The 16,059-nt window shown below is 41.9% G+C and overlaps 1 protein-coding gene across 1 annotated transcript; it reads left to right on the forward strand.

Annotated features, from left to right (window-relative positions):
- Nucleotides 1–1,403: 1,403 nt before the first annotated feature.
- DDX25 (DEAD-box helicase 25) lies at nt 1,404–15,847 on the forward strand. The gene is made up of 12 exons (XM_044437690.1): nt 1,404–1,479; nt 3,678–3,738; nt 5,006–5,062; nt 5,323–5,458; nt 6,883–6,975; nt 7,595–7,697; nt 10,801–10,915; nt 11,550–11,727; nt 12,826–13,063; nt 14,606–14,768; nt 14,870–15,058; nt 15,528–15,847. The coding sequence occupies exons 3-12, from the start codon at nt 5,029–5,031 to the stop codon at nt 15,587–15,589; spliced, it is 1,311 nt and encodes a 436-aa protein (XP_044293625.1). The 5' UTR covers nt 1,404–1,479; nt 3,678–3,738; nt 5,006–5,028; the 3' UTR covers nt 15,590–15,847.
- The last annotated feature ends 212 nt before the right edge of the window (nt 15,848–16,059 follow it).

Consider the following 16,059-nt stretch of genomic DNA (forward strand, 5'->3'; position numbering starts at 1 on the left):
AGCAGGAACGGGACAGTCACTCTCTGTAGTGTGTTGTCAGCAGCATTCAGAGAGACACTATCTAAATATGAAGATTCCACATAGCTATCATTGAGTTAATATTCACTGATTGATATTTTTCCTCTGTAAATTTGTTCAGTCCTGTTTTTTCCTATTTATATTGTGTGAGAGGGACAGAAAGATCCTAACCTAGGTTGTCTGAACTCTGTCTTTAACATACTGGGGCAGCTATTTTAGTAATTTTAGACTGTGGGCTTAATGGTTTTAATCCCCAGTAATAAAAGTGTATTCACTTCAAAATATGACAAGCCAGCCCAGTTGCTTTTGAGGCCCCTCCTGCCCCTTCAGCTGAGTGGGGCTCTAGACTTCTGTTCCAAATTCCTGTTCTGATGGTGCCACGGGTTTTAACTTTCACAGTGCTTTCAGGCTATCCTATCTCCTCCCCTGAGCCAGGCCCTTTGACACCCTCCAGACACTTTCCCACAGCCAGCGTGCTTTTCTGTTTTGTTTTTTGCCCCACCAGCTTGCCCAGGAGAGTGTTCTGATTCCACCCAGATCTCACAGCTGGAATCTACGCTACCCTATGTCCCCCCACACGATGTCTAAGGAGGCAAGGAATGCTCCTCCAATGCCTGTACAGACTAGGCGATTTGCTATTAAATAATAAAATAAGGGGCAGTTCAGTTTCAAGGTCACAAGCTGGCGAACTGGGACATGCTGGGCATTGCAGCCCAGCATGCATAGGATTGTCCCTTAAAGTCTCCCTTTCTTCTCATTAAACCTTTATTTATTTTTATTTGGAGAACTTATATGCCGCCCCATTCGCATAAGACAAGGTTTTCCCTAGGTTTCCCTAACCCCGGAGAAATGTCCAACCCTATTTAGTGCAAAATAACTGCCTTTATCAGTAACTGCAATGTGAAATGGATACCAAGAGTGGGAGTTTGGTGTGCTGGGAAATGAGGCTTCCAAGAAGAAATAAGAAAGGGAGGAGGACCACCATTCTGGGATCCTTTCTTGCGCTTTGGGAGCGATCCAACTGCGGGGTCCGCTTCCAAGTAAGCACTCACGGATCCAGCAGTCGCGGGCGGAACGAGGCGCGCGATCCCTCCCGCAGCAGGAGACGTTTTCGCGCGCTGGCCGCGGGCTCCACGAGGCAGCCCCGTTCGCCCCGGTCTCCATGGCAACCCCCGGGCTGAGCCGAGGCGAGGCTGTAAATATTCATCCGGCGCCCCGCCCCTTGGGCTGCTCGGCTCCGCCCACATCGCCGTTTGAGGCGCCGCGCCTGCTGCCGGCCTCGTGCTGCGGAGGTGTGTCGCACGGCTTGCCTGCCTGCCTGCCTGCCTGCCTGCCTGCCTGCCTGCCTGCCGCCTCGGCGGGTTGAGGGCGAGCGGCGGCGAGATGTGGCCGAGGTGGAACGTGCTGAGGGGAGACCCGGCAGGGGCCTCTGGGGACGACGCCCGTTGCCTGCCTCAGGAAGTAAGGGAGGCGAGGGACTAGCGCCTTGAGGGGGCCTTTCCTTCCTCTTCGCCCTGCGAATTCGCCCTGCGAATATCCTTGATAGATTTTTAGTTGCTGTTGTTGCTATTATTTCTATTTTCCCCGCTGTTCCTTCTGCCTCTTCAGGATCCCCGTTTCCTCCCTATCCTTTTCTCCTCCCTCACCCCTTGCTCCCCGTGCGTAGACAGACGGTACTGAAGAACAAACGAACGAACAACGAAACTTCTCCGGTGACAGAAGCCCATGAAGTGACCCTAATGCTAGGGACGGCTGAGCTAGTTTTGGAGAAGGAAAAACAGCGGTCAGCACATGCTCAGGGGGTTCGGTAGTAATAGCAGTAATTTTCTTTGCATGTTTTCAACGCTGAGCTTGCTGCTGGCATTGAATCTGGCCAGTAAGACAAATCTGGCGAAATCGTACCTATAGCCCATCATCCACCATCGTTGTTTGTTTTTTATACCACCCAATAGCCGAAGTTCTCAATAGAAGTCCTGCCCCCTTCCCATAAAAGCAGCGTTTCCTGAAAAGCAGGTTACAAATAATTAAATATATTAATATTATGTTGCTGCTGCTTTTCAAAGAGATGTGCTGCCTCGAAAGATGGCAATCTGGCTATCTTGGCTGACAGCTGTTGATAAGGCCTCCTCCTCCCCCCATTTATATCCTTGACTTTATGCTCTTCTTCCTGTGCATATGTACTTGTCTTCTGAATATTTCCTCTATTTTATCTCCGTTTTTCTCACCATTGTCTATGCTTGATTCTCTTTAAAAATTTTGCCCCACTTCTGACCCTTTCCATGTTGTGCATTCCTTGCTGTTTGATTTAAGATTATTATTATTGATTTTATTTCTATACCACTCAATATCCAAAGCTTTCTTAGTGGTGTACAGCAATTCATAAAATATAAGATGTTATTTTAGCACATGTTACTATTCAACTGTGTCTGTCTGGTTGTATTTTGAACCCAACTATGTTTCCGTGCACAATTTGCTCATGTGTGTAGTGAATTTTGCAGCTCTGTAAATTAGGGTTTGGGTACTACATCTGCATGACGTGCAGTATATAGGCTTGCAGTATCTGTTTGTTTAAAAAGTGTGTTTTCGAGACAATGTTCCACATTTCTCAGGGGTGTTTTTTAGTGGGGTGTGGCAGGCACCAGGCACAACAGCGGTGGCTTGTGCTGTTAGTTCTCTACCTTATCTTGAGGAGGAGGTATTCTCTGTGGGTAATTTTATACTGTGAACTTAATGAGCACACTCATGTCAGCTGGCAATATGGAGCTCTCCATGTTGAATGTGGCAAGCCAGACTTGCTGCATTTGAGGCCATCTTTAACCCAGTTCATCTGTTTATGTAAATAAAATTGACTATCCACACTTTCCAAATAAAGAGATGGGGTTTAGTATTTGAAACAGAGGCCATTGGGTATCCCATACTACCTCAAGTATTTCCCATGTGGCCGTACATCTTCCTGGTGTACCTCAGCAGTTGTGCTTAAGTTTTCTTGGGATTAAGTTCTGTCCTGTTTGATAATTCTTGGTGCTATATAAGTAGACATAAGAGAACCTGTCTGTGTGCTAAAGGAAACAAGAATGAAGATAGAGTTCTGGGTAATTTTCAGTAGGTTGGTAAAGAGATTTTACTGCCATTTTAGTAAATTTTACTACCATATTGCAGCAGCAAGAGTTTGACTCTCTGCCTGCCTACCATAAAGTAGAGTGCTGAAGTAAAAAGTGTGGGGTAAACAGAAGTGGATTTTGGTGTTGAAGGACTGGGAGGCAAGCAAAATAAATATCCAGGCTCAGGATGTTTTAATTCCAAGCCTGTGTCTTTTGTACCAGAGTCAGTGGATGGGTCTCATGGTCCCATGAAAAAAATCTCTCCTGGCACCTAAGATTGCTGCATTACTGAATACGGTCGATTCAAAGTGAAAGTGTTTGTTGTGCTGGATCTCAAACCTCACCTCTACCTTGTATTCTAACTTTGGGGTAGGTTGTTTGCCCTTTGTCATGCCACTGCTGGTGGTTCCCAGAACATTTTCTCAAACTTCCAACTGCCTCCCTGGCTCCAAAAGGTTGTTTAACCCTGTTCCAGTGTAACCTCCTTGTGTGTTAGAGGTTGGTTGTACTAGGTCATGGTGTCTCATAAGGTTTCTGTTCTATCTTTTCATCTTTTAGTTCTGCGGACAGTGCGTGCCTGGGAAAAATCTCAGGTATTCTCAGACTTTCCTTGCTTCAGGTAAGGGAATTGCTCTTATTTACAGTGCTCTTTACTGACTGATTTACCCATCTTGCTTCACATCCCCCCACCACACACACAAATACTTCATTTTGATTCTGTACCCTCCACCCCACCCCCCGGACAAAGAAACAAAACCAACCCAGTTAGGTTGTTGGATATGTCTGTGAACAGGGTGGAATTAATTTAAATCACTAGCCAGTAAGACTAGATTTGAATCATGGTGGGCATGTTGTGAGCGGAGCCAGGGGTCAGACTAGATGGCCCGGGAGGTCCCTTCTGACTTGCTCTGTTTCTGTGTTTTCCTACATAATTCATATGCATGCATGCCTTACCCATAGGTAAAAAACTCCATTAAAATATTCCTAAACTGGGTTTCTTTTATGGCCTGCTGCTATTCTCTCCTCCAGGGAAAGAATAATATAAACCTCAGGCTATACACAAAAAGATCCAAAGACTTGTGGAGTATTCTGCTCAAGAGGTTTTACTTTCATTTTTTCTGCTTGCCCTTCCACTCCCAACAATCCTCTTCTATTCATTGAATTTTTTGGAACTTAGCACATAAGAGGCAAGGGGTGATTCTGTGTACATAGATTTGCAAAGGACCAGTGGGAATAAGGTCCTTTTCTCAACTGTGTATGTTCATTTTATAACAATTTTGCTGTGAAGAAGAGGAATGTGACCTCTGCTGACACAAATTCACAGTTTTGAGAACTGCAAATCCAAACGTCTGTGTTAATACCTTCTAGGCAGAAAAATTGCCCTATAGTCTTACAGAAACCTCTGGAAGGGCATGACATTGTGAATAGATTACTGGAATTAATTCACCAAAAAAATTTAATTTTGCATGAATATATAGCCTCATGATATATAATTAAAAACAAATTCTTATTTCATGATGAATATCCTTTGTGCAATAATGTATCTTAAACAGAAAACTATTTTAGATAGATTTTTCCTCAAAAAGATCTGATTTAAATTTGAAAATCCATTTTTTATTTTTTAAAAAAGACATTGATGTTCATCTGAACTGCCTGTGAAGTCTCTGCTTTTGCCTCACAATACAAAGGCCTTGCCCAAATTTCTAATATATTTTAGAGTTGCCTTTGATCTTTTCTTATTTCACCTTTTAACCAGCTAGATACTTTCAGTAGTTAGAAGTTAGGCTGATTTTAGTTATTTTATTTATGGAGCACTGGCCATTCTGTAGGAGACAAACTACAAATGTATAGGTTAGTCTTATAATGTTCTGAAAATCCTATTTCAGATGCAAACAATAATGGAGACAAGATGAATTGGAGTGAGAATTGGGACAATGACAGAGGTAAGATCACACATCATTAATGACCATTTGTATTTTGCCTTTTTAATTATTGATACAGTAAGCCTGCTTCTGGGGAGTCATGCATGCTCCTGCATATCCCCTGAAGCATTTCCAAGTGTATAGTTTTTTATCCACCCTGCTTTTTATATTGGGCATTTTGCATATCTTTTGTTTAATCCATGCAGGTTTAGCTTCTCTCACAGTCCATTTTTTAAAAACCCTTAGGCTTAACCAGTATTTTTTTTATTCACCTAACACAGTATCTTCAGCAGAAACATCTCTCTTGAATAAATTGATAAGAAAGTCCCTAGTGGAATCCTTTCATCATGTAGAGGTTCTACAGCGTGATCCCAGCTCACCACTATTTTCTGTGAGAACCTTTGAGGAGCTTCATTTGTGAGTAACTAGAGTCTAATTTTACTTTCCTTTTTCTTGGTGGGTTTTACACAATTATTGTCCTTTGCTGAGTTTCTGGTCTGCAGGAAACTGAGAACAGTACATCAGGAATTAAAACAGCCATACAAGCTTACTAGGAAATGCCAATTCCTCTTGCTCTCTGACGTTTGCTATTTATTATTTTGCTACTTGATTCAGTTGCAGTTTTTCATGCTTACATCCCGGTTCTCTGGGCAGTGAAATTCTCAGGGCCTGTGTTTTACCTGGCTTTTTATTTCCTTGGAATATAATCACTAGAAGCTCACACAGTTTTTGTGATATATGGTTTATTTATATACACGTGGCTAGATTGTGTGTAATGCCAATTAATGAGTTACTTAACCTACAGATCGGCTGATTTGAGTGGGGGTATATGAACAGCATCTCCTCACTTCAATTAACAACACAAATTTTAGGTTGACTCTGGCTTATTTAACTCCTGACTAAACTGGAGAATCTGGGTTCAGATGTCATGCTGGCAACCTACAATCATAGTTTGCTTATAGGACACAGAAATTAGAAGCATGCTTGACCACAATGTTTGTAAACAGTTCAGGAGCAACTTTTACTGGTATGTATAAACCTGGTCAGCTTCTCTGACCAGCCTGATTTTGTCCCAGTCTCTTGGAACTACAACAACACAAGGGCTTCCTTTATGCTTGTCCTGGTCTGCATTGGCATGTTCCTTAGGGGAGGGGGAACAGACATCCCTGCTGATGTTCGCTGTCCATTAAGCACTATTACCTAACACAGGGGAAGCCTGCCACACCAACTGTTGCTTCCAATTTGTGAATCTCTTATAATTTGTCATTTAGCAGTGAAGTCATTTGGGCCAGGTCTAGCTCTCTTTTTTGCCCCTCACGCACAGGCCCACTCTCATCGTATTCCTGTTGACCACAGCTTCCTCCCTCTCTGTTTGGAATTGCCACTAATTCCCATAGTGCTGTTGCCCCATTCTCTTTTATTCATTGCCCCTCTTGCCAGCAGGGCATCGGATACTTGATGGCAACAGAACTGTAACCCGAGGATTGCGCCCTCATTATGTCTCCCCTCTCCATGTGCCTATAAATCTGACAATTTAAGGTTAAAGGTTCATGCATCTGATGAAATGAATATTGTTTTATGAAAGGTTATGCCAGAATAAACCTTTCTTTAAGTGCTACAAGATAATCAGTCATTTTTGCAGCAATAGACTAACATGGCTACCCCTCAGGGAAATGGTTAAGATTTTCAAAGTTATGAAAAGTTAAGTGCACTTATTTAAGGCATCTGTAACACCTACACATTCATGCAGTCTAAGTGCTAGACAGTGACGTTTTTTCAACTGAGCTTAATGGCAGCTGAGCCGTTCACTTGTAAAACTGGTTTCCCCCTTTTTTTATCAGAAAACCTGCACTACTGCAAGGCATTTATGCTATGGGCTTCAACAGACCATCCAAGATACAAGAAACAGCACTACCCATGATGTTAGCTGATCCGTGAGTTGGTATAAAAGACATTGAAGAATGCTTGTGTCAAAGTGGGAAGCACCTTCGTCTATTAGTCAGTGTTCCTTTGAGCTGATACATGCTTGATTTCTTGTAAATGTAGAAGTCTTTCTCATTTGCAGAGAACAGCCTTTAGCATAATAAAGGGTCCTCTTACAGGATCACTTTTGGAAAAGGATATGTGTTCCTCTGTTGGATTATTAATTTCCTGTTGGCCACAGTGTTTTAAGTTGCAGAAAACTTCCTTTCTTCCAATTGAGCTATGGTATCAATCTGATTGAAATTGTGTGCACTGATTTCACAGTCAGAAACCTGACTAGTGAGTTGGTGTGCATTCACTGTTGTGTATGTTCTCCATTCATGGTTTCGAGCTGTTTTCTTCCCTTTATTCTCAGTCCCTGCCTTTAAATCATTTTTCTACTTTGCTTTAGGACTCTTCACACTTGTCTGTCTGTCTTTCTATGCATTCTCCTGCCGATTTAATTAAAGGTTCCCTCCTTGATTGTTGTTATCCCTAAAAACAGAATGCTTCACCTTGTCCCCCACCTGCTTCTATTGTTGAACGGTTGCTATCTGTTTACATTAATCCCAACTTGATTCTGTATTTCAGACCCCAAAATCTTATAGCACAAAGTCAGTCAGGGACAGGCAAAACAGCGGCTTTTGTTCTGGCTATGCTGAGCAGAGTTAATCCAAATGACAAATTTCCGCAGGTAAAATCAACTAAGTGCAATAACTAAGTGCAATCAAGTCATTTACTTTAGAGTCACACTCAGTTCACCAATGGTAGCTTGAACTCTAAAACATTGCTATTACCCTGAGTACAGGCTGCTTCTCTGCCTTCATGCCCCCCATCTTGCTACTGTTAATTGGTTGCATGTATCTGTTTCAGTCCTGAGGTCGCTTCTGAAAAACCTGGAGGCTGGTTAGTTTCAGGAAACTTCCATGAAAGTGCCACACACTCTAATATTACTGGAGTGACATTATCAATTTTAAGAGGCATCCAAGTAAAAAGTGATGCCAACTCCATAAAACAATTGCTCCACACCTTAGCTGTGAAGGCTTCAGCTTGCAGAGGTCTGTACATCATAGCTTGGAATAAGACCTTACCAGACTGTCTGTTTGCTGAGCTCCTTGGAGATATTCTGGTGGTCGCACATGGACTTACAGCCCAAGTGGAGTTCATCAGACAAAGCCATCAGAGTGGTGTCTCTGTTTCTACAGAATTTCTTACCTCTGACTGTCAGGCACCAACATGATGCTGTTTCAGGTGTCTGCTGAAGACACCTTTGTTCCCAGAAGCCTCTCTTGCTGACCAGCTACAGTTTTAATCCAATTCTGTTTTATAATATATTTTTTGATGTTTTTATCTCTTTTAACTTTTTGCTGTTCACCACTCTGGATCCTCCTAGATAGAGAGGAGTAAACACTATAAATAAAAGAATAAATGAGGCACAATGCTATAGACAGGGAAAATTAGACAGGGAAAATTACCCTACATCTCTCAGCCAGCAGTGCTGGCTGGAGAAGATTGTGGGACTTGCTCATCCAGAAAAGAGTCCTGTGTGGATACAATTAGGCCCTTAGTGTTATTGCACCCACTGACTTGGAGCTTCTTACCGCTACAAATTAGGCAAAAGCCAATCCTTGAGTTGTCAACACATACCAAAATGTACTTTTTCTGTCAGGCTTTCCCAGGAAGGTAAACGTTTTTCCAATATACATGGCTTTGCGATGTCTTTAATATAAGCAATTCATAAATGTAATCAAATAAAAGGTGTACTTGCTTTTTGCAGGTATCTTCAATGATCTGACTAGGGGTACATCAGACTGAGAGTTAGACCTACCCAATCATGGTTCTTCTGCTATAAACTACATGTAGAATTGCTATCTACTTTCCACACTCTGTGTGTCATCCACACTAGCTGGTATGATGCAGCCTGCAGGCAGGGAAGGAGCAATTCACCTCAGTGGAGAAACATTTAATCTGTTTTTTAAAATCATGTTTGAACTAAAGTGCTTTTTAAACTTAAGTACTGTCATGCAGTTAGTTCTCCATTAAGAAGTAAAAGGTTGCTTTACAAAAACTGTGTGAGAAAAATGTTACACTGATAAAATGGCACTGACTTTTTAACCTGTTATAAAATGCTTTTCATGTAAGTGCATTTGCACTTAAATACACTCTTTAGTTCTTTCTTTTGAAAAAGTAATGGCATATCAAAAGATTAAGTTTTTTTTAATGTAATGAAAATGGTGTCAGCCAGAAAGCTAATGGGGGAGGTGTGCAGAGGTGTGACGGTAGGCTTACCTGAATGCAGCCCACTACACATCAAACCATACCTCTTTAGGTGTGTGTCTGTGTGTGTATTACAACTTTTTCAGGGCTAATAGCTTAATTTGACTTTGTCCTTAAGATATTTAACATGCTTAAACCATGTTAAATTCAACATGTTTAAACCATGCTAAATTTGGTTAGAACATGATTCCAGAGTATCTGAACTCATTAACCTGTTGTAATTTATGTGTGCCAATCTTCCATTTTTTATTGGGCCATCTTGTTGTCTTGGTGAATACCATAATTTTAGTATTTTTATATTTAAGGAGCCCAATATGTGCCAGCTCTCCTGAAGACATATAAAACTCTGGTACTGCTTCATCTGTTATATGGTTCCCAGATCTGTTTTTTCAGCCTACTAGAGCAACCTGAAAAACTCCAGGAATTTTTTCTTCATAAAGTTCTAACTCTGCCTCCCTGTATCACCTCTGCAATGATATGGCTTGAAGCAGGGCTCCCAAAAATTGTGGGAAGACCATAATTAATTTTAAATGCCAGTTAATAAATGCTGAAGAGCTTCCAACTTTCACTACACTGGCAGCACAAGAGCACTGCTGGTTGAAGTGGAATGATGTGGTAGAAACCGAAATAAGCAGATTGGGCTTACAGAAAATCTAAATAAAAAAGGTGGAAGTTGCTTATAGAAAAATTACATAAGGAAGATTAGGACTCCCTTCAAGGGAATGCTAGACGTAAATGCTCCCCTTCTGGGAATTAAATTCTCCTCCATATTTGAGCTACATGTCCACTTGAACATATTGGTAGTTCCCAAGTTGAGACAATCCTATATGGTAGCACATTGTAACACACTTCTAACTGCCCAGATGAGGGGCCAGTTTCTTAAGATAACCCCAAACGAACTCTGTTGAAACTGCCCCTTGTCAGAGTTTGATATACCTTTTCACGTTTTCTTTTATCGCCTGAAATATGAAAAAGTGAGAGTATTTTTTAAACAAATGGCTGTCAAAATTTTCAACCCTTCCTGATGCTGCAAGATTAAAAGTACGTCTGAGCAGGGTTGTTTTTTTGTAAAAACTGTATTGTAGATGTGACAATTTTTTTGTCATACTGTGTTTTTAAATTCTTAAATGATGGAGTATGGCCAATGGGCTATTAAACCAAAATAAGCTTGATGTCTTTTTAAGTGAGGAGGGTAGAAGTAAGCCAGTCTATGCCTGTGGAGGTTGTGCTATTCATTTTGTTTTGTTTAATATAAATATTGTTGAGGAAGGTGGAAAGAACATGGGAAAAACACAGAAGAACCATGATCTCACAACAAAGTTATACAGGTGCCCCATACAAAGAGAGTAAACTTGTACCCTGACAAGCATAAAATGGCTACAGAGGAAAAGATGGGTTGCAGTTTACACTGAAGTTTGTGCTACACTGTTTTGGAGACTAAAACATGTGGTTACGCTGAAAGAACCTTGCTCCATCTTTTTTTGCTTGTCTTGTTTCATTTGTGTTGTCTGCTCCTCAAGTGCCTCTGTCTAGCTCCCACCTTTGAACTTGCTGTGCAAACTGGACGAGTGGTTGAGAAGATGGGAAAGTTTTGCGTCAACATTAGGGTTTCATATGCTGTTCAAGGGAACAGAAGTAAGGATTGCTCTTTGATGCCTTTCTGACCAATGTTTATCTCACTGCCTAAACATTAAATACTTGTGTTGCAAAATGAAATGTTCTAGACCCTATCCCAACCTCTATTTATACTATAAAATATATATATAGTAACACAGCATGCATTTCATACTTTGGATTCTGTAGCAGTTTCCATCCTTTGTAGTGGTCTTTTTGTAACTAAGACACAGGGTTAAAAAGTCTTTTTAATTTGCTTTATCTTTTGGAAGATGTTTGACTCAGACTTAAGACTTAGTGGAATGTTGGTACCATGGAAGAAACCCTATAGCACCATCTTTATAAGAGTGGGAAACTTTGTAAGTTTCCCTGGCTTAGTGCCCTCCAGATACTGCTTTTAATGAATATAGGCCATGCTGTCCAGAATACTAGTAAAAGTCCTAAAGATCTGGGTGCAGCAGGTTGGGGAAGGCATACACTTTGTGTACTCTTGAAAGTTTACCAGTGTTGGGTCAAGACTAGCACTGGGACAGCAGGATGAGATAAATGGCTTCTGCTACTCTTGAAGAAAACCTCTGCATAGTCCCAACTCCTTTTTAGTATACTAAATATGCCTCTGATGTCAGGTTGAATGTAACTTAAATCTCTATTCCAGTTCCAAGAGGAACTGTAAAGGAAGAACAGATAGTAATTGGAACGCCGGGGACCATGTTAGATTGGTGTTTCAAGCTAAAATTTGTGGATGTGAAGAAAATCAAAGTGTTTGTACTGGATGAGGCAGATGTCATGATTGACAAACAGAATTTCTTGGACCAGAGTGTTCGCATTCAGAGGTAAACATGTTCAATTTTTTGCCTAAAGTTCTTCCAAAGACGTGGCTTGCACTTTGCCAAAAATACAAGCTGTAGAATTTATCCAGGTGGACTCATTGCTTTTAAGCATCAGAGAAGATGATTTTTAGAGCATGATTTGTACTGATAGAAATTGACTTTTCAATTGATTAGTTATTCCTTGGGAAAAGCATGCTATTCTTATGACCAGGTAGTACAAAAATGACTTTAGTCTAAAGGCTGCTTCACACGACTCTTTTCCTACACCATTGTTGTGGCTTTGTAGGATAACTGTGTAGGAATCTGGGTCTTCCTGCATGCAGTTTCTGGCCCATGTTTGTTTCCCTTCTCCAGTCATCTGGCACTTGTCCTGTTTTCCATGATGTATCGAAGATAATAGCCAGTGGTTCTGAAAGTTCCTTCACTAGCTCTTTTATGACTCTGGGATGGAGTTAATTGGGTCCCAGAGATTTGAACATGTTTATTTCATGTAGATACTGCTTGGCCATTTGTCTGTCGACCCTGGACTGCCGTCTCTCACTTTCAGCTTGTGCTTCCTCTTGGTTGTAGATTTCCTTGTTGGAGAAGTCTGAGGTGAAGTAGGAATTGAGTGCCTCCACCTTTTCCTTGACTTGATATAAAACAGCCTCCTGTGTGATAATCCATACCTGGAGGAACTAGAAATGGAACCTGCAACCTTCTGTATGCAGAGCTTGTATTAGGAAGGGCCACTTCCTATTCCCATGCTGAGTGGACTTAAAGCAAGTGCAGAGGTAATGCAGCCATCTCAAAAATAGATACCAAAGAGGCTGCGCATACTGGATAGACCATTGGTAAATCTAGTGCAATAGGATCTAAGCTGCCTAGCAGTGACTCTCCAAGATTTCTTACTGGGGGTTTTCCCAACCTTGGAAATACAGGGGTTGACCTGGGCACTGTCTTACATTCAGTGCCTCAGTCATTGAGTTATAGCTGCTCCCCAATTAATTACTTGATTTTATTTGGACTGTTGGCAAAGGATACAGGGATGTCGCTTTATTTGGCCATTAAATGGCATCTGTTCCATGCCATGTACACCAGAACTCCTTTTTTCCTCTCCAGAGCTTTGTCACCAGATTGCCAGATGCTTCTCTTCTCAGCAACTTTTGAGGACCCTGTACTGTGGTTTGCCCAGCGCATTGTCCCTGAACCGAACATCATTAAGCTCCGCCGAGAGGAGCTGACCCTTGACAATATCAGGCAATATTATTTTGAGTGTGAGAATAAGGAAGACAAATACAAAGCCCTGTGCAATATCTATGGCAGCATCACAGTTGGCCAGGCGATCATCTTTTGTCAGGTAAAGTGCCTTTGCAGAACACAGCTAACTTGGACCGGGTCAAGAAAGCATGCAAAGTGTAGGTTTGCAGTGGGGGGTAGTGGTAGGTCACGATCTCGAGGTGGAAATGGTTGCATAGTGCTGACAACCACAAGGTAGTGAGGGAAGGGTGCTGTTTTGGATCGGCCCCTTTTCCATCTCGACTTTTTTTCTTTTGCTAGACTTAAGGCAAATGCTCATAACCATCCTGGATACAAGACATGGTGGCTGTGAATAGTGTGACAAGCAAGGCCATTAGTTGGATGTAGTTACAGGCAACCTGCTGTATACATTTCTCATATCGTGGCATGATGGCAGCAAATTCCGGGGTTATATTCAGTGTGTGTACACACATGTATGACACACATTCAGTGTGTGTCTGTGCATATTCCAGTTTCCTTTAGGTGGCTTTTCTCCATAATTAGGAAGAGCTGTGATTGCTTGAATGTAATTCTGTTGCTTCCTCAGTAGGATTGCGCAGAAGCTTTTCAGCCTCTTGTCAAGCAAACCGAAGGCATCCATCTGCTGTAAACCTCCACATAGTTTGAAGTGTTGAGAATTCTGAGAAAGGCCCCTGGACTTGCACTGCAGAGCACTTCCTCCCAGGGGGTGTGGGTGCAGTGGCTGCACCAGCAGACGAGATGAACGCTTGAAGTCTGAGGTCTCATCTCCTGCCGGTTCAGCCTTGCTGAATCTGACAGAGCCTGAGCGAGATGGGCAGCTTGAGCAAGTGTTGAATTTGCTGGTGTGTAAGTGTCACTTCAGCTTGCACAGCAGGGATTAAGCCAAGCTGAGGGGACCTGTTGTGAGCCCTTTTAGTCAGATGTCTGAAGAAACATATTTGCCCCCCTGGATTCTACTTTGCCGGCCCTGTGCCAGCCCTGACTTGCTGTGGCTCAGGTTGAGTCAGCCCATCCCTAAGGTGGGCTATTATTTCCATGTTGCAGTTTAAAAAAAAAAAGCTAAGGACATTTGTGTAAAATGAGACAATATTGAAAAATTGACTTGGGAAGATGGATGGTCTTTGTGTCGCTTTCACAACTTGCATGAGAACCATGTTTTTCAGGTGGTGATTTGGACAGAAAGTGCAAAATAACATGATTTGCACAGATTGCTTGGTTTCATGATTTATATGATGTGTGCAGATTCCCTTCAGCATTTAAAAAATGCTCAAAGCACACCCCATCTTAGAGATGGAAGTCTGCAGAACCAACCCTTCCCACTCCCAACCTGCTTCTGGTCATTGGGCTCAGACAGAAGCAGGAATTCTGTTAAGCTCAGACAAGCAATGCCAGCATGTTTCTACTCTGACTTGTCCCACAGAGGGAATTATTATTTAAAAGGATTTGTCCGTGGCATAGCAATGCCTTTATTGATCTTGGCTACAGTGAGCCAGTGTGGGAGGAGCTGAAGGTGCAAGGTGGGCATGTTGCAAGCCATATATGCCAAAATGGAATGTGGATATTTTCCACTGCAGTGCTGGTCATAGTCTTGCGTGTATTCCCCCCTGTATTCCTTTGATAGACTCGAAAAAATGCCAAATGGCTCTACTGGGCACTGTTGAATGATGGGCACCAAGTATCCCTGCTGAGTGGAGAGCTTGATGTTGAGCAGCGAGCAGAAGTGATCCAGAAATTTCGTGATGGGAAAGACAAAGTTCTCATTACAACCAACGTCTGTGCTAGAGGTAGGAATTGGAACAAGCCAATGTGATCTAAGCTTTGGAAGCATTTACTGTTCTGATGCAGGCGCTTTGGAAGTAACCTCCTTGTTTATGCTGCCTGCCAGGCATTGATGTGAAGCAGGTCACAATCGTAGTCAACTTCAGCCTTCCTACAAAGGTGACGAAGCTTGCTGACTTCGAGACGTACCTGCACCGCATTGGTCGAACAGGCCGCTTTGGGAAGAAGGGCTTAGCATTCAACATGGTGGAGAGGCATAATCTCCCGCTTTTGTTTTCAATTCAAGAGCACTTCCGTGAGTACACTGTATTTCCACAATCTACTAGAGTAGAACAGTAAGAGTGCAGGTATGCATCAATCAGTATTGGATTTCCTGCTTGGAAATACGTTCAGCTTCTGCTACAACCATAAAATGTAATCTGCAAAGATATACCACAGTGTTACTAAGATGAAAAGGGAGAGGCTGAAGCATTTCAGATTGGGCGCTTTGACAGTGTTTAGCCACTACTGGTCTGCAGTCCATTAAGGGTGCAATTTTGTGCATGTTTAGACAAAAAAAGAACCACCACCACCCAGACCTTTTAGCATGCTTGGAGTTTATACATCATTATGGAAAGTTTGTGCATCACAATCCTTATCCTAAGCCAAGACATTTCTTCCTGCAGTGAGCCCACATCTCAGAAATCCTTGAGCTCTACCTCTTCTCAGCACTAGAATGCACTTCTCAAAAGGCCAACTAAAAAATAACTTCTTTTTCTTTTCAGAGATCACTATCAAGCGTCTTGACCCTGAGGACATGGAAGCATTGGAAAAAATAGAAGACTGAGTGCTTCCAGTCTTGCAACTTCATTCAAACTGTTTTTTCAAATGATTATGCTTTGTTTTGTCAAATTAAAAAGAGTGTTTATTATTTGCCCTTGATTTTCTTTTGCTTGCACCAAACTATTATCAAAAGACTTACTATGATTACTTCAGTGCTACATGTTTATGTCCACATGTACCTTCTACATCATTTGGGAATACTGTGGTTATGCTTACAGTGACTGGATCTTCCTTGGTCATAGTAAAATACTTACCAACTGCATACCTTATGCTGTCTTCAATCAAATGTCTTAATACTATGTGTGACTCAGTGCAGTAATCTTTACACCAGTAGCTCCAGTCATGGGAATTCCCAGATCTATGTGCATAATAGACTGGACTTCTTGAGTATTAAGTACATATCACACGCGACTGAGCTGAATAACAGGTTAATGAAGCAATGGGATCAAAGCAGCAGAAACAAATTTACAAAAC

Source organism: Varanus komodoensis, unplaced genomic scaffold (genome assembly GCF_004798865.1).
Source record: "Varanus komodoensis strain SLA01 unplaced genomic scaffold, ASM479886v1 scaffold30, whole genome shotgun sequence".
Classification (NCBI taxonomy): domain Eukaryota; kingdom Metazoa; phylum Chordata; class Lepidosauria; order Squamata; family Varanidae; genus Varanus; species Varanus komodoensis.